Raw genomic sequence first — 21226 nt, 5'->3', positions numbered from 1 at the left:
GTCCTTGGACATAGGTTTACAACCACATATAAACGAAAGATCTGCTGTTTTGCTAAAGCAGAAGCCACCTTGCTTATCATAGTGGTCCATCCCATCGTGCTGGGTCCTGCACTGAATCCATTTTAAGGTTCAATTTTCTGTTCCCTGGTGAGTGATCTCCTGCACAGAATTGTTCTAAAGATTTACTTAATAAAATGTGTATCTATACATAGGTACTTCAAATAACCAGAAAAAGAGGTAACTTTTAAAACATAAATTGTCCTAAAAATTTTAATAGGTAATATCTGTATATGATAAGAATTCAAATAGTTAATTTTCTTTGAACGTTACATCTTCTTCTCTTTAAGTGAAAAATTTGAGAATATCCTCTTCAGAAAGATCCTTTTGGGATCTCTTCTGGGTCTGTTTACTGGGGGAAGGGCTGTTAGTTTCTTGGTGGTGTGACCAGCTGAGGGCTCGATGAGACCACCCGTAAGGCCGTTTGCCTTGGACCCACCTCAGTGTGGATGGGCCCCAAATGCAAGGCCAGCGTGCACAGCTCTAGGGAGGGCTGCTCAAGGATGCATTGGTCCATGTGGTAAAGAAATAAAAGTGTACAACTTACACAAATATAACTTAGAGTAAAACTCAAACACTGAAACTCTGGAGGAACTTGAGACAATTTCTAAAGCATCTGTTTAAAACTTAAAGGAGAAAGGTAAAAGCAAATAAAGAATACCAACTGATTTTATATAAACTGCAGTGGATAAGTTGTCTGAGAAAATGAATAAAGTTAAAATGAGTTGGAGAGATCACAAAGTGCCATCGGAAAAGGGCCAGCAGACTCCGGAGACAAGGCATAATTCAGTATTACTGTAAATCTTCTTTCCTGGCAGCATGATTAGCTCTGTGACTGCCTGAACTGGAATAGAGGTGCTTAGACAGAGCCACCTGGGAGCAATTCTGCTCTCTGAGCGATGAGAGCATCCATCCAGGTGTGCTGAGTCCAGGGAATCATTTCAGGAAACATCAAGTAGAAGTATGGAGGCGGGGAAACACTTTTTCAAAAGCTTTGATTTGAGCTTTAGAATTTAGATTTGAGATTTTCTATTTGAACACATGAAGCACAAAGACGAAGCAGCCCTGAATTATTCTGGAGCTTTTCTAAAGGAATTACCTGTTCCAGCCTGCTGGGGAGGGCTGGAACTAGAGGTGCCTGAGGGTGCGAATTCTAAGAAGGCATTCACTCTCAGGGTTGTAAAAATGGGTCCTCACAGCAAGTAAACCCCCATCCAAAGGCAAGCATTGCACTGAATTCCAGAACGGTGAAGTTCCAATGTCTGCCTTAGTTTTACTCCCTCTGGCTTGTGCTGTTTGACTCCCTCCCTGAAGGATGAAACTACCCAGAGGCTTTTGCTAGTCTTGTTTATTTAGTGAGCTAAGGGAATGTTGCTTTGTTAAAATAACAGCCAATGTATTACTTGAACGTTATTTCCCAGATCTTTTTGTGCTTTGCAGTGGTTATCTGATTTCATTTTAACCATCACAACTACCCTATGATGTTAGTTCTTTTATTATCCCCATTTAGAAGAGAAAATGTAGGCACAGAGAGATTAAGTTTTCCAAGATCTCACAGTATGAGTGGTACAGTAGAAGCTGATGGTTTAGCTTAGAGCTCATGCTATTAACCCCTAACCTACAGGCACAGAATTATTTTTAACAAAAAACAAATGCTTTGATGAGATATTTAAAGTAACCACTCTTCGTGTTATTAGGCAATGCATTTATTCATGGATCATATCTGAGAAGCAAACTTGGTAGAATACCCACTGGACTCCATTTTGATAATCTTTCATGGGTCTTAAATATGGTGAGAATCACTAGCCTCTGGAGCCATTACTTCTACAGAGAGCAGATGTAAAAGCCATTACTTCTATAGAGAGCAGATGTAGCAGATTCTAGCTCATGAAAGTCTAATATTACCTTGAGAAGTTACTTAACCTTTCTGTGACTCAGTTTCCTCATCAGAAAAATGGGGATAATAATACCTACCTTGCAGGGTAATTAATAGTGAGGATTAAGACAGAGACTGTATGTCAAGCACTCAGCGTGGTACCTGGTATACAGTAAGTGCTTGACAAATGACAGTTGTTATGGTTGCTGATTTCACCTCCTTATCATGACCTGGTGAATTCTAAAGGTCCTTGCAGTTACCCCATAAGCTGTGCTTCTATCATTCCAATCTTCTTTCAGAGCAGACAAAAGCTGGCTCAATTCTCTTTCCCACACATATACCGATCTTTCCTGAAATATCCTCTTCGCCTTCAGATTATTCCATTGTGCCATTTCTAATCAATTCTGCACTGATTTCATGCTTTGTTTTACCATTTTCTAAATAATCGCTGTCTTGTCAGTTTACCATAAAGAATTCTATATCCTGCTAGGTCAGTAGGTGGTTCCATGACTTTCCTTTTCTGTGACTATGAACCTGGTTCAAAGCTGGTACAATGCCTACTGAGGTCCTCCCGGCTCTATGCTTCCAAGACTATGGATTTTACAAGCTCTTCAACCAAACTGCAATGTCCTCAAGGGCACCCCAGTCATCTGCGCATTGATCAGCTGCTACTGGCACCCACAGTATGAGAAGGAGGAACCAGACACACACTGGTGAGGACTGAAAAGCATGGGAGGAGGCTCTCCTTCACATGAGCGTTGGAGTTAGATGCATAGGGGCTCAGATCCCAGCCCTGACTCTTACTTCTTGCCCAAGGCCTTCTTGGTCTCTGCACAGAGGAGACTGTCAGAGGATAGCACACTGAAACCTCTAATAAGGTATCTGGTTGTTTTAATGTGGTAGTTATTACCATTTACCTTTCCTAATGAATACCAGCAGATCATTACACTCAGCAAAGGCTCTTAACCCATGTTTACTAATTAACTGACATGGCAGTGATCGATACTGTTAGGGAGAAACCTTTGGACCAAGTGGCAAAGAGATCAACTCAATCCTAAGAGATTATCAACTCATTCATAAAAATGAACCTTGACCTTAGTGACAGAGGTCAAGGATGTTCATTGCAGCAATTAACTTTTTATCCAGGAAGAAACGGACAAATGAATTAAGTTGCATTTACATAACGGGATGGCTATGCAGTCACTAAGGGGAATGAGGTGAGCCGTAATGCCATTGTGTTCTGCTCCATCAGTCAAAAAGTTGCAGAGGGCTTCCCTGGTGGCGCAGTGGTTGAGAGTCCGCCTGCCGATGCAGGGGACACGGGTTCGTGCCCCGGTCCCGGAAGATCCCACATGCCGCGGAGCGGCTGGGCCCATGAGCCATGGCCGCTGAGCCTGCACGTCCGGAGCCTGTGCTCCACAACGGGAGAGGCCACAAGAGTGAGAGGCCCGTGTACCGCAAAAAAAAAAAAAAAAAAAAAAAAAAAAAAAAAAAAAAAAGTTGCAGAACTGGCAAAATATGAGTCCATTTGTGTGCAAATGGAAACCTGCAGTTAACAGCGCTCGCCTCTGAGGAATAAGTGTGGTGGGCTAAGAAGAATTTATTTTTATTTCATTCTATTGTATACACTTGCATTTTTATAAGAAGCATATATTCATTTTATAAATAATGTCTTGGCCCTCAAACAAGAAAACTGGAAAGCTCTCCTTTCCCCTGTGATAATCATGACACATCTCTATGAGGAGAGGCCCTCATTTTGAGACTTCCCTTTATCTTGCTTCTGTGATACTGGATTTGTACATCCTTCAAGATTAGACAGGCTAACTAAAGTAAGGAAGAAACAGATTTCTAGGGAATGTAAGTACAGTGGTCTATGGAGTCTTAGGAATACCTAGTAAATAATCTGTGCTAAAAACAACAGCAGCACACAGACCTGCTGCTGTGACCCCCAGCGCCTGCACACCTATGACCCACAGGCGTGCCCAAGGCCAGAAATAACGCTGTGCTCGAAAGCGGCCATTGTGAATTGAAGGTTCAGGGCTATTGAAGCAGTTTACAAGGTGGACTCTGAAGTCTTGCTTCCCTGCCCTTTCGTCTGGCCTCTCTGTCTTTCCTGGTGCTCTGGGTATGTCATTAGGTGGGCCTGTGACACAGGGCTCTGCCCCAAGAGGCAGGAGGAGCAACGGATGGTCTTAGTTCTCAAAGGTCAACCTGACTATCAGAGAGTCTCTCTCCCAGATACCAACATCGTCTGTTCCATAACATCCACAGAGTTGAGTGTTTCACCGTCTCAGGTATACTCACCTGCCTAGACACATCCTTTCGTTGGGCTCGTGTGATTTTTTTCTTCTAGCTTTTCAATCCATTTTTTTCAGCTGAGTGAAAACTCTAAAACTAATGGACTGGTGAACTCTCCCCTCACACTGTCTGATTAATACTCTCAAAGGAAGCTTAGGGAACTGAATGAACTCACTGAATCAAAGGCTGAATTTTCAATTCTGCTAAAATAGGGTGGCCCAACATTTTTGGATAATGATCTTACGAAGTGATCATTAGAAGCGAAATCTAAAACTTGTTAAGAAGGATAAAAGTTATTTCTTAGGTCAAGGAAAAATTTGGGTGCATTTCATATTCTGTGAGTAGATTGAAATTTGAGTTTCACCATTTAAAAAAATCCAGTTTCTAAAATCCATTTACATGCAGGGCTCCTTGGGTGTGAGTCCCGTGTGGTCACCCTGGGCCTCACACTTGGTTGAATGCTCTGTTGTCACTGTCTTAAAACTCAATAATTTTACGTCTGAACTTGTGCCTTGTAAATGAAGTCTGATTGGACAATGGAACACGTGCATGAGCAGAAGAGATTTTGTGATGTGCATGTGTGCGGTTCCTTGCCGGATTTTAAGAAATACTAAACCTGAAGCAAAAGGCATAACTTAAAAATGTTTTGTTGCTTTAATAAGTAACATTTAACTTAAAAAAGAAGCCCAGTTTAATGACCAGGCTCAGATCAGCTTGAGGGAAAAAAAACAAACAAAAACAAAACCAAACAAGAAGTCCTGACCAAAAACCCAGCCAAAAATCAGTCAAATAATTACCCAAACTCTGTAACTTCAGCTGGTCTAAAATAGTATTTTTTTACTTTCTGATAAGGTACTATTGCAATCTCCAAATATATCAAAATATACATCAAACATAAGAAGGCATTAAAATTAATATATGCTACCATAACTATAGAAAGGTATGAAAACAGGAATAGAATTAATTGTTAAAAATGAATTAAACCCACTTCATTGATGTTTTAGACTACACTAAATGTAGCAATGTTTGCTATTTACTGTACGTTTATGTTCTGTCTTTTAGTTAAAATGGTTAGGAACTGTGACACTAAATTTGGAATTGCAACTTATTATAAATTGTTTACTAAACGTAATAATTTTGTCAGAATGCTTAAATGTTTAAAAAATTGATTTCCAAAGGCAGGATACATAAGTTTAATAAACCTAGCATTTGTTATAATACAAACAGTTTTGGGGGCTCTTCTCCTCCCACCAGAGCTCCTTGGCCATAACATCATCTATTTTTTTAAAAAAAAACATGAACATCATCTTAGGTAAAATTCAAAATTCAATGCATTGTTCTTAAGGTAATGGGCCTATCCCAGTCTCTGTTTCCATGGTTAATATTTAGTCTGCAGAGTCAGGTCAGGGCTAACTCTTGGCTTTATTGTACAGTCTGAGTTTAAGAAGTTACTTATCTCTAAATCTGTTAGCACATCCATAGGAATTAGATCAAAACCTTAAATTTCCATGTAGGATTTTCTTGTGGAGATAAAATTAGGGAAATGCATACAAAGTGTTGAGTGTAAGTACCTACACAGAACAAATACTGATATAAGTTTAATATAACCTGTTCTCGTTACCAGTTAGAAATGAGTTTCACTGCAAGTAGCAAAAAAAAAAAAAAAAAAAAAAAAACAAGAAAAAGAGAAAAAAAGTCACTTCCTTGTTTTAAACGGACAGGAATTTATTTCTCCCACCTAACAAGAAATCCAGGGGCTATACTCCTCCTGTCTTCCTCTCAGCCGTCTCAGCATGGTTGCGATAGGACTGCTGTACCCCAGGCAGCTCGAGGGCAGAGTGAAAGGCAGAAAGGCAGGGGGCCGAGGGCAGCTTGGTCAGTACCAATTAAAATCCTTCCCAGAAGCCTGACCCAGTGAAGCTGCCATCTTTATCTCTTTGGTTGGAACTGGGGCTCCCAGGAATACAGTTTAGCAAGTCTTCTAGCTTTCCCTCTTCTCTTGTAGAGGATAGTGAAGGGGTTGGCTTTGGGGTGTCTGCAAACATCATCCTTATTATTCCATCATTTTCCCTCCTGAAGCCACAGATTCCTAGTCTGTGAAATGAGAGGCTTCTGGCTAGATCTCCCAGGTTGCTCCCCACAATGACATTCTCTTTAAAGGCTGTTTCTTTCTAAACACCAAGTACTCTTGTAATAAACTCTATGCACGGCACCCAGGTCCTCCCAGGAGTGCTGCCAGCACTGGTCCTCAGTAGTCACCTTGGCCTAAGAGAGCTTCCTTACCCAAGGACACTCACTCCTTCCTGGGGCAGACCACACCAATGTCTGGGCCACGTGGGGCTTCAAAGACTGGCTGCCCCACCTCAACTGCAGCAACTCTGAAGGTCCTTTGAGCTGTAGAGCTTCCTGAGGGGTGGAGAAGCCCCCTGCTGAGACTGTGCTCTGCACCCCAGCTTCTCCCCCCGCCCAACCCCTCTTCCTTCCCTCTCCTTCCACACCTGTTGAACTACCCATATGCTAGTATCTGTCTTAGAGTCTGTTTCCTAGGGAATGCAACTGCAACAATTCCTTACAGATGTCCCTGAAGGATCCTATCCCAGGAGGAGAAGACTGTTGTCTGACCTCATGTCAGACCTTCCACATATGCTGGAAACCTCATTGGCAGCAAGCATTGATAGGGTTGAAATATTCAGAAGCAACAACTAAAAAATTAGCCTTAATAAGGAGTTGTTTGGGGATTCTGAGAAAAACAACCAAAAAGGAAGAGAGATTCCAAGAAAGTGATGGCACCAAGATCAGGTTCTGGTCATTTCCTAATAGATGATGCAGGATGTAAACATATTTCTATTCACATAGGCTAATCAAGTCCCTAGGAATATAAGCTAGTATAAGTATCTCAGCTTCTTAATCAAACAGACTGTATTTTTCAATTCCAGCTCCATTATATAAGACACTATAACCCTGAATAAGTTACTGCCCTCTCTGAGACTACATTTCTTCATCTCTGAAGGATGGGGATGGGGGTAAGTGAGAACATGTATAGCCTCAGCTCTTCACACGGGTGCTTCCATGAATATGATCAAGTGGAGTTTGGATGCCTTTTTTTTTTTTTTTTTTTTTTTGCCAGGAGTGTTGGTAAAGGAAATGTCTATATTGGAAAGTAAGTTGATTTAAATTAGTAGTTTTCAAACCCTTTAAGCAGAAGAATTATTTTTCTTTTATCAAGATATTGCAAATAAAGCAGATAAAAATCAGGATTTTATTAAGCAGAAATTTTATAAGTTCAAGTATATAATGCTTAAAAATAGTTCAGTGGGATCCAAAGAGACTATTAAGATGAATAGAAAATTTTGAAATCAAGTTTACAGATGGCAGTTACAGACATATGGCTGCAGCACCTAATTTTTTTCTGTGGGTTTTTTTGTTTGTAAAGCATTGAAAAATCTTCACTCACACAAACAGCTGTAAATGATAACAGTTTAGAACAACCTGACCTGTAATCTCAGGATATTCCTCAATTAAATTGTGTTGATGGGAGACTTTTATTCTAAGGTCTGTAGAAAACCAAATTAATTTGTGTAAGTTAATGTATTGGTGTTTTTTGATATGTTACAACTCAATATATACTGTTTTTGAGTGTAAGCATTGATCTTTATTGCACTTTTAACAATAGTTTAAATTATTTCTTTTGGAAAATGAAATTATAATAGAATCAAACATTTTTGGAAGCCCTGGAACAGAGTTTGAAAACTACAAGGTTTGATGGAGATTCTATGCTTATTCCATATGTTTGAACCTATGATTCTTCTTCTGTCATTGGCTACTTAGCAAATCTGCCAAAGGTCACTTACTAAGACACTTAACACCGTCTACTGAATGGGTAGAAAACTCTGCTGTAAGTTAGTTTATCCTCTGGTGGCTTCTAAGGAAAGGCTGGGAGGGTGTAAAGTGCTCAATGCCTGGCACAGATTAAGGGTTCTGCACAGAGTTGTCATGAATGCCACATTGTTGTCACCTGGGATGCCCAGAACTAAGAAAATAGCAGCTCTGTAGGATAGAGGTTGATGGGGGAAGGAAATCAGTGTGTTGGTCAAGGTGGTAGTTACTTGGGTTAGCAGGTAAGTCATTATGCTCAAATGACAGCACAGGAGCCTGTAAGAAAACCACTGGGATGGAGAATGGAGGCTTACAGCCCAGGTAGACGGTGAGTTAAGCAGATGGCACTCAGCTAAATGCCCTCACATGGTTTATACAGCCTCAATACAGATGCAAACTGATCACTCCAAAGTGAGTGAAATCTGTGTCTACTTTTATAGCTCTCATTTCTTTAATACCTATTGCTAGGCTATGCAAAAAGTGGGCACAAGATAAATGCTTGTAAATCAATGAAAAGTCAAGCTGAACCAAATCTTTTAATTCTAAATCCAGCTACTTGAGCCATTAGAGTCCAGCAGACACAAATTCAACCCTGAATCTGGCTTGTGTGGGGATCCCAAACTAAGCACCTGTCACAACACTGAGGCAGCTATGCCATTTTAGTCCTGGAAGGGTGTTCATTCAGTGTCTATAGTACTCCTGACTCAACTAGTTCCAACGAAACAGAATGTCCAAAATACAGGTATAGGTAGTACCAACTGGCTATACCTTTCAAAACTATCTTTGTTTTTTCGCACCCATATGAGTATATACATGAGCTTTCCTGTATTCGAGTGCTTGGATCATAAAGTAAAATTGCACCAAAAACCAAATGACTCACTCCCCTAGAGCATGAATGATGCTAAACAATGGGAGACAAGGAGCAGACGTTGCCCATGACAACCAACAGCCATTAGGATATTTTGGAGATACAAAAAAGAAAAAGCACTATTTTTTCCAAAAGCAATTGACTATATCATTTTCCTAACAGTCCAAATATGTAATTTTCATTCATTGGCTGACATCTACAAGTCCTCTTCTGTTCTATCATGCTGCATTTCAGAAACTGAATAATCACAAAAAACGTGGTTACTTTTCACTACCTTGTCTCAAATCTCCTTAACTCAGGAAAATCTTTCTTACATTCTCTATTTGAATAACAACAAATAGCACAGATACTCTTTGAGGCTAATCTATAGCTCACAGTCAATGATTCTTCCTCATTTTCAGGAGAGAATGCGTCACTAGTGCTGATTCAAGGGAAGCACTGCCAAAGCTGCTGCTCCATTCTCCAACTCTGTTATGCCCCCATCCTCTGATATGCATCCTTTAGATGCTTGATTTTACTTTTTACCCTTCTTATACTGTCCTATACATTAAAAAATGTTGATTTCTGGCCCAGAGCTGGCTTTTACTCATTTCTGATCAAGTTTCTCATTCATTTTCTACCATCTTGTCTTTCCTTGTGCTTTTCTTCTCTCACTTGGAATTGATGACTCTATTTTGAATGGCTTCCCCTTCCCTTATGCCAAGAGAAATACTACTCATGCTTAAGAATCATCAACTACTTCCTTGGAAGACTTCTTTGAAATTACTCCAAAACCAAAATGATCTTCTTTTCTGAATTTCTGCCAAAATTACATTCAGTTCCACATGCTCATCAACAATCACTTTCATCAGTGATTAGTTTCTGAATACCTACAAGCCCCACTTATTGCTTAGTTGCACCTCAGCTGTTTTGAAGTGAGCCATCATGTTTGATAAACTTCTCTTTTATCTCCAATAGAGCTCAGCATGGAGTTGGAATATTCACCTTCAACATTTACTGATCCACTTAACTAGGTCAGTGTCTCTACCTCCTAAAATATAAAACTCTTGATGGCACAATTCTCTTTTTGTTGAACTTTGCAAGACATCACAGGTACCATGACAAATAAATGCTTTCTGATAATGGCTGTAGTCTTAGATCTGGAATATACTGTTATAGCTCCTTACCTGGATTAAAAACTGGAAACCAGTGGTAGAATTCATTCTTGTAGGGAACAGTGTCAAACTCACTGCACTGCATCTGCCGAAATGTTGGTGTATCCGGGCGACAGGGGTGAACGTTACACAAACGATAGCGTTTTCTTTCTCCGGTGCAGTATTTCCCTCCAAACTTTGGTCTACACATGAAACACACAAACTCTTCTTTAATTTCCTTAAAGGCCAGCATTTTCTGTTAAAAATCCTCTGGTATCCGGCCATGCCCCTTCCTTGCCAAACCATGTCCCTCTCTAGCCTCAAAACTCACCGTTTGAATAAATTCTTCAAATTTCCCACATTTTTTGCTGTTGCCTATGAACATTCAGTCCCAAGTATATAGTTGCCTGTTTTGAAATAGTTTGACCCCATGGTCAATTAGTTACCTGGTCATCAGTTGTGACTTTAGTTTTGTTTCCTCCTTTTCATTCCCACAATCACCAAACTAGTTCACCCCTTATCTCCATTCCTGTCTGCCCTCTTTTTCCTCATTTAACCTACTGTACACACTCTTCTCTGGCTAATTTTTATGATTGCCTTAATTATTTTAGTTTCCTGTTTAAAAATCTTTAATGGCACCCCATGGCCACAGAATCCAGTCCAGCCTCTTGAGCTTGGCATCCAAGGCCCTAATGATACTGACTTACCTCACCTGAACAACTTTTCTTCCCACACTCCTCCTCATTTGCACACTGCTCCCATGATACAGGCTGACTTATTTGCTTTTATTTTTTCTGTGCCTCTAGATAGATTTCCGCTCTCTTAAGTCTCTAAACATCTACATACTGCCTGTGATTTAAGGACCAATAAATGCTATCTCCATCTCCATCATGAATTCTCCCTGAATTTCTGCCAGAAGTAATCTCCTTCTCCTCTTAAATGACACTTTATTATCCTACTGTAGGCACTTCCTGCATTTATCACACCCAAAGATAATTATTTGACCAAGGCAGTTCACATTCATTAACTCCCTGTAGGCGGGACTAAGAATTGTCCTTGAGAGTTGTGGGTAGGCTGGCTTCCTATTTGTGATGATGGAGTGACACTCTATGACTTGGCACCTCTCCAAGTCATTTACATCCAAGAGCCTTTTGTGAGCCAAGCCCTGCTGGGTTCTCACTAGACAGCTGACTGATACATATCAAAGATACAGTCTCAGCATCAGTTGGTAATGCACTGACCTGAGTCTGTGACCTGAATCACAGAATTGAATCTGTTACTGTGTTTCCATTGTTATGGTTCTCAATGAACTTAAGCAAACCACCTACTGAGATCAGACATGGTCACTCATCCAAGGAGACTCTAAGACAAACTGTAGCTTCTGAGATGGGAGTTGGGGCCATTTTTTCCCCCTGAAGCCAAGTTAGAGGATCATCTTTCATTTCCTCAACAAGGATGTCCCTTTTCTGACAACCATGGATCACTGGCCATCCTCCCAGGAAGGCTACAGACTGGTAGTGGCTGATACAGAACAATGACAATAGGTCCTAGAACAAATCACCTGTATTTCCTGATCTCTGAAATGGAAATCACTTTTCTGATCACATTGAAACAAACTATAAAGATATTCTGTAAAAATGCTTTTTAAGAGATTTCGGGTTTTGAATTTTTGAAGTCTCAGGAACCTTGTATTTAAACAAAAAGGTAAGATTTTAAAACAATTTTGTCCAAATTCCTCAAATGTACACTTACTTATATGCATGGGAGATGGTATAGATAGCATAATAACTACAATTTACTGACAATTTTATGTAGTAGATATTGTGTTAAACTCTTCATAGATGTTAATTTATTAGCCCCTAGGAGAAATTATATATATATATATACATATATATATATATAGTTTATATGTATATATATATATAGTATATATATGTATATATATATATATATTCATGCAGATATATACATATAGAAATATATTTATTATAAAAAGGAGAAGATTTGGAACTGAAACACTGAGAGAATTATAACCATATTTATCACTGTTAAAAAATGTGATGCTTACTCTTTAATGCAGACTAATGTAAATCTAGGTAAAAGAAGTTTAATACATTTTTTACTTACAGGAGGCATTGTAGTACACTTTTTAAAAATTATACTTGGGAACTAGTATACTGAGAAATAATGAAATTAAGAATGTAATATATATTTGGAAATCAAGGAAATATAAATTTAATTCATATATAATATCATTATACAAACTTAAAATATGAAAAAAATAAGCAATTTGATTAAAAAGTTGAAAGCCACTTGTGAAATAACATCTATGGAATCCTTGACAGGCTAATATGGAACTCTGAGGTTTACAAAATCCTAATCTAAAACATTAAAAATAATTATCCTCAAAAAATGTGCCTAGCTATTTAATTAGTCACCTAAGGGAAGAAGAATATTTTTATAAAATTATACATTCATTATGATGGAAAGAAAGCTGCCATCTTATCAGCAAAATTGGGTATAACTAATCCCCACTGATAGAATGGGGTTATTTAGAAGGATTTAATTGTGTAATCTCCTAAAGTCTTTCACATAGATTGTACTTTTTTAAAAAATTTGCTTATTTCTCCAAATGATGGAATCAGCTTACTTACCCAAGTTCTAGTAAGAATCCAGTGCCAAGCCAAAATGAAACAAAGCAAAAAAGAACCACCATTTTTTTCACACTCTACGAATCTTCCTCCTGTCTCCCTTTCATATTTGGGAACATATTTGATTTCCCTCAGGAGGCCTGGGGTGACTGAAGTCATGCTGTCCACGACTAGTCTCCCAGTGCTCATGGAAGGAAGGGAAATATCCTTGGCTGGACTTACTCAGGGCTGTTGCAGAGCCTCTCTGCACTCTGGGCTCCAGCTCCACAGGTCCTGGAACAGTGGGACCAGGGTGACCAGCGGCCCCAGCCTCCGGGAATACTCTCTGGTTTCTTGCCCACTGTGATACACTTGCCAGCCATACACCACTGGAAAGGGAAAAGGCAGGAGATGCATAAGTCAGGAAGGTTCCCATAGTAAGCTGAGTCAGGAAACCTAGCAGTCTAAACCCAGTTCTCCCAGAGCAAACAGACTTCCTACAAGTCACACATCAGATGTAGCACAAAGAAAGCCTCATAAAAGAATTTCCTCCAAGAGTCTTGGGTTTTAGAATCACAGAATTTCAGGAATTAAAGGGAACTTTACAGTGCCTAGCTGCAGTGAATGCAGGAGTGTTACTCAAAGTGTGACTGGCAGATTGCACACCAGAAGTAAGTCAACACACTGCTTCCTTCACTGAGAAAGTCTCGCTATGAAAAGCATGTCAGCTGAATATGCTTAGTAATATAGTTGTTCAGTAACATAATTGATTTACTTTCTGATGCAAGCTTCTTATTTGTTGAAGACTGTAACAAACATTTTGCAGACTGGCACTGTGATAACACTTCTCTATAGCCTCTGTGGGTATTTAATGTTTGCAACAGATAACATCCTCCTGCAAAATGTCCACTCATTGCCGGAAAACACAAGTTGTTAAGAAGCTGAAGTTAGGCATCAAGAAAAAATTCTGCTTTCCTATAACTCTACCCATTGTTTCCAGTTCTGGTGTTTCAAGTGGCTCAGGAAAAAGTCCACTCTCTCCCTCTTCAAGGGAATCCTTCAACAACTACCAGTTTAGGAGGGTGAATACAGGAAAAGGGAAACAAGAAATGCAAGTTGGTTGTTAGAAATGGCCATATTTCCTGGAGGATCTGGGCATGTTTCATCTGCTGGCCTCCTCTTTCTCATTATTTCTGGTCACTGTGTATTCTGATCAAGTTCTGTAATCTCAGTGATGGGTCAGGCCACACTCAAGCTGTGTAAAAATGACCACTAAACACATAAATCTTAGGCTCACAATGAACCCAAATGGTGTCGTTGAGCAGCAGGTATTATCCTGTTCTTAGGTCGTCTGGAGGGTATCTAACATCTCTGAGTTCTTGGGTATATGGCTTTCCTGCTCAGTAAGGTGCATAGGACTTCAAGAAATGCAATCAGGTCAGATGATGAGAAAGAAGATAACAAGTGGTCTAAATTCAGCATCTTTGGAAAAAAGAAGCCACAGGCTTGTCCTTCCCAATGTCCAATATGGAGGGGGGAAAAATGTCAAAATGAAGGTTGATGATAAGCCCAGCAGATGTGACTGACCACAAACTCCACAGAAATTCATCGGGAAAAGATGGGCCAGATGTTTTATAATTGGAGCGTGGCCCTCTCTCTCTAACTACTTGTTTCAAGTGAAGGCTCAAAAGGAGTCACGGAAGTGGAATCCTTTCCTTTGGCAAGTCTGTGTGATGATCTGCCTTCACCCAGAGGCAGCTGCTCTCCAGGGCCTTCTCCTCCGCTCTCTCCAAGAACACTAAACCCTTCACCCACCACCTTCCTTCCTCACATCACTGACACGTCACTGACACGTCACCTTCTTCTCACCACATCGCGTCCCGTCTGCAGCAGCGTCCAGCTTGGAGCGACAAAAGCCTTTCACAGAGCACCACAGTGTCTGGCAAACATTCTGGAAAACAAACATGAGATCGTACTTTTTTTTGACTGTCAAAACTTGCACAAAAGCATTTCTACAGTGATGGTAAAATATACACACACTCACCCACATACCCACAATAAATGCTGCGGTTGTTAGTGAGTAATGTGATGCAAAGCAATCACACAAGAACCCTCAGTTTAAACTTAACTTGGACTTTGTCATCATTCATAAACAGTGGTCTGTAGGCCATTCTAGGCAATATGAAAATGGGAGGTAAAACACATTTCCCAAGAGTTGAATTTCTATACCTGTGGCACAATATCCCGTACTCATTGCCCTTAGGCAGGGCAACCGGTGACAGTAGTCATCAAAGAGCAATCCAGACTGTGATGGAAGGTGATCTGATTACAAACAGCTGTGCGGTTATAACTTGAGCCTGCTCATTGAAGGAAAGTGAAACTATTCCATCCAGAAAACCTCAGCTTATTTACTTATTACCCAAAATAGCCAGCTTGTTTTAGCTGCCAGGGAGTGAACTGAATATTCCCTCACATTTCTCCTCCTGCAGTAGAAACAAGGGAAGGTTGACAAGATTCTTACATAGCATCTGAAATGGCTCAGCTGCTTCCATCCACCTTTTAGTCTTTCTTCTATCCACCCATCTGCCATCATTCCATCTACTTACTGTACTCTATATTCAATATGCTCCTTCATCACAAGATCTTGTATTTTTAACTATTTTAGAAAATTCTTAATTTTTATCTTTCTAACTCTTGCCTCTCCATGATTACAACTTTTGCAACTATTCTCTCCTTTTGCAACTCACAATTATTGTTGATGGATCTTCCTATTCTATCCTTCATGTTTCAACTTTACTTTCGTATTTTTTAGCTCTCAATTTTCTTATACATAAAAGTTGAAAAAGCCTGGATTTCTTTCAGGAAAAGGACAGCCTCTCCTCCATCACACAACTCTCAGAAACACTCAAGTGGGATGGGAAGTAATTTTCTCAACTCTAAACTTCAACTGATTGATTTTTTCTTCAGCTCTGTCAAGTCTGCTGTGTAACTCGTCCACTAAATTTATAGTCATATCCCCTCCCTTGGAAACATATGTATATGTATAACTGATTAAATTTGTTATAAAGCAAAAAAATAAAATAAAATAAAATTTTAAAAATAAATAAATAAATAAATAAATTTATAGTCAATCACGATATTTTTCATTTCTAGAGGTTGTAATTGTTCTTCACATCTCCTTTAAATATATCATATAGTGCTTTTTCCCCCTGTTCTTATATAAAACTCCTCTTTTATGCATCTATTTTATTATCCCTACCTAAAAAATTCACTTATCCAAAGCTCTTGAAGGTTTATTGTCTTTCCTCATTTAGTTGAAGATAGACTGTCTTACATTTTTAATTAGGTGCTGAATTGTGAACTCAACTGAACAGAGCTTTATCTATTGGAGTTTTGTGCATCCTTAGCTGAGTGTTCCTCCAGGGCAGTTTTTCAACCTTTGTTTCTACAAGGCATCCCATGGTAGTATCAGGTCAGAAATATTTTCATGTTATTTTTTTTTGGTATGGGGGTTCTCAAACCATGCAAGAGTATAAATATGAACTCTAAATTGGCATGAGGCTGGCCCATGGTAGCAAGTTTCTAGTGAGAAAATTATCCACCAGCATCCTTCTCCCTCAAAACTCAGGCTGAGATAAAAGATGCTTCTCTGTCATCTCCCTTTGTTGGTGGTGGATTTCTTCTAATCTACTCTGTCATGGAGGTGTAACAGCTCTTAAAGGCTCCCAGCTTCAGGTAGGGGTCTCAGCCCTAACTCACTGTGCTGCTCAAGGTGAACATCTCATTGTCTGTTGCCATTCAGATGTTAAAATCAAAGCCCTTTAGTTATTTGATGCTTATCACTCCTTTTTTGTCCCCCACCCCCAGGATATTTTTAAACTTTCTTATAAGTTCATAATGCATTTATAAAGAATGATATTCTGGGTGAGGATACACAAGAACTCTCTGCACTATTTTTGCAGCTTCTTTTGAGATGTAAACTATTTCAAGATAAACAAAAGTTATAATAAAGAAGGATGATGCTACATTCTCTAGTATTTTATGTTTTTTTTTAATATTGAAAATGATTAGGTTATCTTGGATGCAATATGCAGGGATTTGAAGACTTCATTCACTTATTGATTGAGTGCCTACTATGTGTTAGGTACTGCTGAATGTCAGGAATAAAAATTCCCTCAGAAAGCTTACAATATAGTAGGGGAGGGTATAAACAAGTAAGAAGCAACTATAATATAGTCTAGTAAAAGCTTTGTCAAAAAATACATAGATGTGAACAATAGGATGTGAAGTGATATTTAAGCTCAGACTCAAATGATGAGTAGCAGGGATGGTCCAAAGGAACCAGAGCATGTAAAGTTCTGGAGGTAGTGGAGAACCCAGCATTTACAGGGAATGAGGTTGTTCAGTATGGATAAACAGAATATAAAAGAAGATTTGACCAGAGATAACCAGAAAAATCCTTACCTCTATAAAACATCTACAATCCTGGATAAAAGATTCTAAATGTTTTAAACACATTCCTGAATTGGTAAGAAAGTAAGGGAAATCCTCAGAGGCTAAAAATGTAGGAGAAATTGTTAATCTGAAGATACAAACCTAGTAACTTAGATTTTAGTTTTGATGGTCACTTGGGCACTGGAGAAAATGCCTCACGTCTATGTAGGGCGGGAAGTTGGATTTGATACCTCATATAAGGCCATAACCACAAAGGACTACCCCCTGACTGAAAGAAACCTTGGAACACAGCTGGGAAACTTGTCTGTTTTGACTTTAACTCTAGAAGGAGTGGTAAAATGTTACCCCTGAGAGTTTGTATCCACACTGGCCCTGATCTCACTCGTGTAGGTAGTCAAACAACATCCAACCAATAATTTATTTTAAATGGACCCAGGGATGGCAGTGAAATTTCTCTCTGAAAGAATGTGCCTTCCATCTAAACCCTAAAGAATAGCCTGACATGAAGTTTCATAACCAAGAGTTCACAATAAAAGCAGAAATTGACAAAAGGAAATAATACATAATAAGTGAGACCCAGAAGAAACCCCAAATAGGAGAAGCAGACCCACACAGACTCTGGACATCAGAATTGTCCATTATAATTTGAAATTATAAATTACAAAATAAATGTGTCTTATATGATTAAAGAAGGAGAAGGTCATATTGAAAGTCTGAATTAGAAATAAGATCTAAGAAAAGCAGAGAAATCTAGAAAAATAACAAAAGAAACTGTTCTAAGTTAAAAAAAAAAGTACCATAAATGAGATCAAAAAGTCAATAGACAGGTTAAACAAGGGACTGGACATATCTGAAAAGAGAACTAGTGAGTTGGAAGGGAAAGAGGAAGAAATTACACAAAATGCAGAGATGTGAAGAGATGAAAAATATGTAGGAGAGATTTCAAGATACGAAAGATTAGTGATAAAATCCAACATACATATACTTAGAATTCCAGGTTAGAGAGTGGAGGGTTAAAATAATATTTTAAGAGATAAGGCCAAAGAGTGAGAGAGAGGGTGAATCCTGAAGCCCCTCTTAAACCCTTTAGAGAATTTGAATTTTATTGTAGGGGCATAGGGAGGCTGTGACATATTTTAATAAGAGAGGAACACCATCAGATTTCCTTCATAAAGGTCGATTTGGCTGTGTTTTGGAGAGTGGAGCAGAGTGGAGGGGAGGTGGTCAGAGTCTTAGAAAGGAGACCAATCAGGGGACTACTGAAATCATAGGAACAGGTGGTCTTTAGAGATATTTTGGAGGCAGAATTAGCATAACTTGGCAACCAGTTCGAAGTAAGGTGAGGGATTTCTGTGACAACCTTACCTTGTCCGTTGTCTTGCTTGTTCTGTCTGAGCAGTTACTTCCTCTTCAGTGTTCTCTCTCTATGTCTCTTTTTGTATTTATCTGACTGTATTGAAATTTCTCTGTCTGCCTCCCCAACCAGAGAATGAGCTCCTCAAGGTCAGAGAATTTACCTTATTCGTTTTTGAGGTCTCATCTTTTTCACCCTATTCAGTACACAGCACAGAATCTGGCAGGGGTCAGCGAGACCTGCCTTGTTCACGTCTGTGTATTAACACTGACACTTGCGCACTAAAAGGGATGAGTTCAGAGAATAGGCAAGATCCAGGTCACAAAGGGATGCCATACAAAGGAGTTGGGACTTTATCCTGTGGTCAGTGAAGACCCTAAGAGCAGAGAAGAGCCACGGTTAGATTTGTGTCTTTTTGAAATAACTTAAGCAAGAGTGTGAAAGAGAGAGAGGTTGGGTAGGAGGTAATTACAATAGTAAGGAGAGGTAATGAGAAACTGAATCAGGAGAACAGTGGTGAGAATGAAGATGACAGGTCAGAGCCACAAATGCCATCAGAGGTTAAATGTCAGGGCTTGACTTATCACTTGGATGTTGAAGAAAATAAAGGAGAAGAATGAATTAAGGATAAATCTTATTCCTACTTTGGCATCTGGAGGTGCTCTTCAATCAGAAAGGAAATTCAGGAAAGGGAGCAACTTAAGGGATTAAGTTGGTTGCTATGGAGTCTGCAGGTGTGAATAACTGTGATTCTTGAAAATCACTGTAGAATTTTCTTAACCACCACCCAGTTGCAAAGGATACCAAGGAGGTGGGTCAAGGAATATAAATGACCTCAACTTCAGTCCTTCTGCCTTACAGACATCTTGCCATGAATAGAAAGTTTCCATTTCTGGATCTTCGGATTTCCAAATATTTCCTTGGCCCTTCCTTTAGCATGCTGGATCTCAAGCCCTGCCCATACCCACCAGAGGCACCAATATACCCAACACTTACTTCTACTTCCCGGCAGAAGGTAGCATTGGGGCCATACTGCAGCTGGCATTGGTGGTGAACATCATAGATCACTCCAGGGGCAATGACGTTGGACTTCAAGCCTTTCTTTTTGGGGTTGTCATCAAGACAGAACCCCCAGCCTCGGCTGAAAACGAGTTAATAGAAATGAGAGCAGTTGCTTATGATTTTCTCCTAAATGAAAGATTTAGTCTTTCATCCAAGAGAAACTTCCATTCCATTCCTTTAGTGTACTCTGTCCTTCAAGACAACTTTATTTCTATCAGGCCCAAGGTGGAGTTGTCTAAAAGGAAATGTAAATCGCATCTCACACCATTTGTTCAGATGTGATCTAAGAAATACAAGCAGTGGTAAAATGAGAAAATCACCGTCTTACCCCAAATGGGGTACAGTGACCAGTGACTTGTCCTGGTTGCTTCTGCCTGTCCCCAGGGACTTAACTCACGATCAGGTCATAAAGAGCCACCTTTAGACAGAAGCAAGCTGAAGGGGGGGTGAGGGGAGACGGAGTATTCACCTGGCTGAGGCTGGAGGCAAAACCCACCTAGATCTCAGGGTCAGAAAGCAGCAGTGAGGTCCACCCCTTCTGTTGCCACCCTCATACTGTGACCTGTGAGAGGAACTGAGACTTTTCCGGGCCTCGGGTAGAACTCAAAGTGACTTCCGGTTTATAGAAAGCCAAGTGAGGCTGTCCTGAGATGTGTGGTCACTTACTCCAGGAAGCGGGTGATGTACTCCTTGCTGCACTTGGACCACGTCAGTGGGGTGGGATTGTACTGGAGCTGGCGGGACATGATGGACGGGTGCCTGCCCACAGGCTCACAGTCATTTTCCTTCCCGTCATGCTGGATGCCAAAGCTGCAGGGGGCACAGACACAAGGATATAAAGGAGGCAGGCGTGAAACAAGGAGAAAACCAGTTTCTCCAAGGTGAAAATAACCCACGGAGAGCCACCTCTGTGCAGAAGGCATCTGATTACAAAGCGGGCCTTTGAAGTTGGAGGGGTCTAGCTAATTTTTAACTCAAAAGCACAGGAAACATTTCAGGCATGGCTTTGTTTCAAATATGCAACCCTGGGAGCCATGTGGCTAATTCAAAAACTTCTGTTTGGCAGAAAGCTAAAAGCTTCCAGTTTGGCTTTGGCTTCTATGAGACTAGAGTCGGAGGGCAAATCTTGCGTCCAGCTGTCCTCTTTTTCCTGCTGTAGCAACCGTAGCACAAAAGAACAAAACCTTCCTCTTCCCTTTTCATCATAATTTAAGGGAGAGCATGAGAGGGGAAGCCTATGGAAGACTTTGTCAAAGGCCACAAGCTTGGAGGGGATGGATTTCTTTCTAGTACTGTTATGAGCCCTCCAACATCAGACATTAGGGAGACCTTACACAAGGGTTAAGAGCGGGGTATGATGATTTGGATTTGAATTCCAGCTCTGCTACTTAAGGATCTGTGAGTTACTGAAACTTGCTGAGTTTCACCGAGCAGAAAATGGAGTCATCATCATAGTCCTGGGATGAGATTTGAGTGGAATAAAGTTTGAAAATCACTTAGCAAGGTGCCTGGCATGTATATATGTTGTATAAATGACAGCAACTTTTTATTGCTGTTTTTATCACTGTCTAGCTGGCTTATTTTCCTTTTCTAGATAAGTAAGTTGAGAGTTTGAGA

The 21226-nt window shown here is 39.9% G+C and overlaps 1 protein-coding gene across 1 annotated transcript in view; it reads right to left on the bottom strand.

Moving 5' to 3' along the window:
- Positions 1–21226, bottom strand: part of ADAMTS12 (ADAM metallopeptidase with thrombospondin type 1 motif 12) — a 399145-nt gene that overhangs the window by 133193 nt on the left and 244726 nt on the right. Inside the window, 5 exon segments of the mRNA XM_082622837.1 lie at positions 10142–10311; positions 12982–13127; positions 14597–14689; positions 19544–19688; positions 20276–20419. Of these exon segments, the coding sequence (XP_082478963.1) occupies positions 10142–10311; positions 12982–13127; positions 14597–14689; positions 19544–19688; positions 20276–20419 (698 nt within the window).

The sequence above is a fragment of the Mesoplodon mirus genome (genome assembly GCF_964341445.2).
Source record: "Mesoplodon mirus genome assembly, chromosome: 5".
NCBI lineage: Eukaryota > Metazoa > Chordata > Mammalia > Artiodactyla > Ziphiidae > Mesoplodon > Mesoplodon mirus.
The sequence above is the reverse complement of the archived record's forward strand: the minus strand, read 5'-3'. Positions and strand labels throughout refer to the sequence as shown.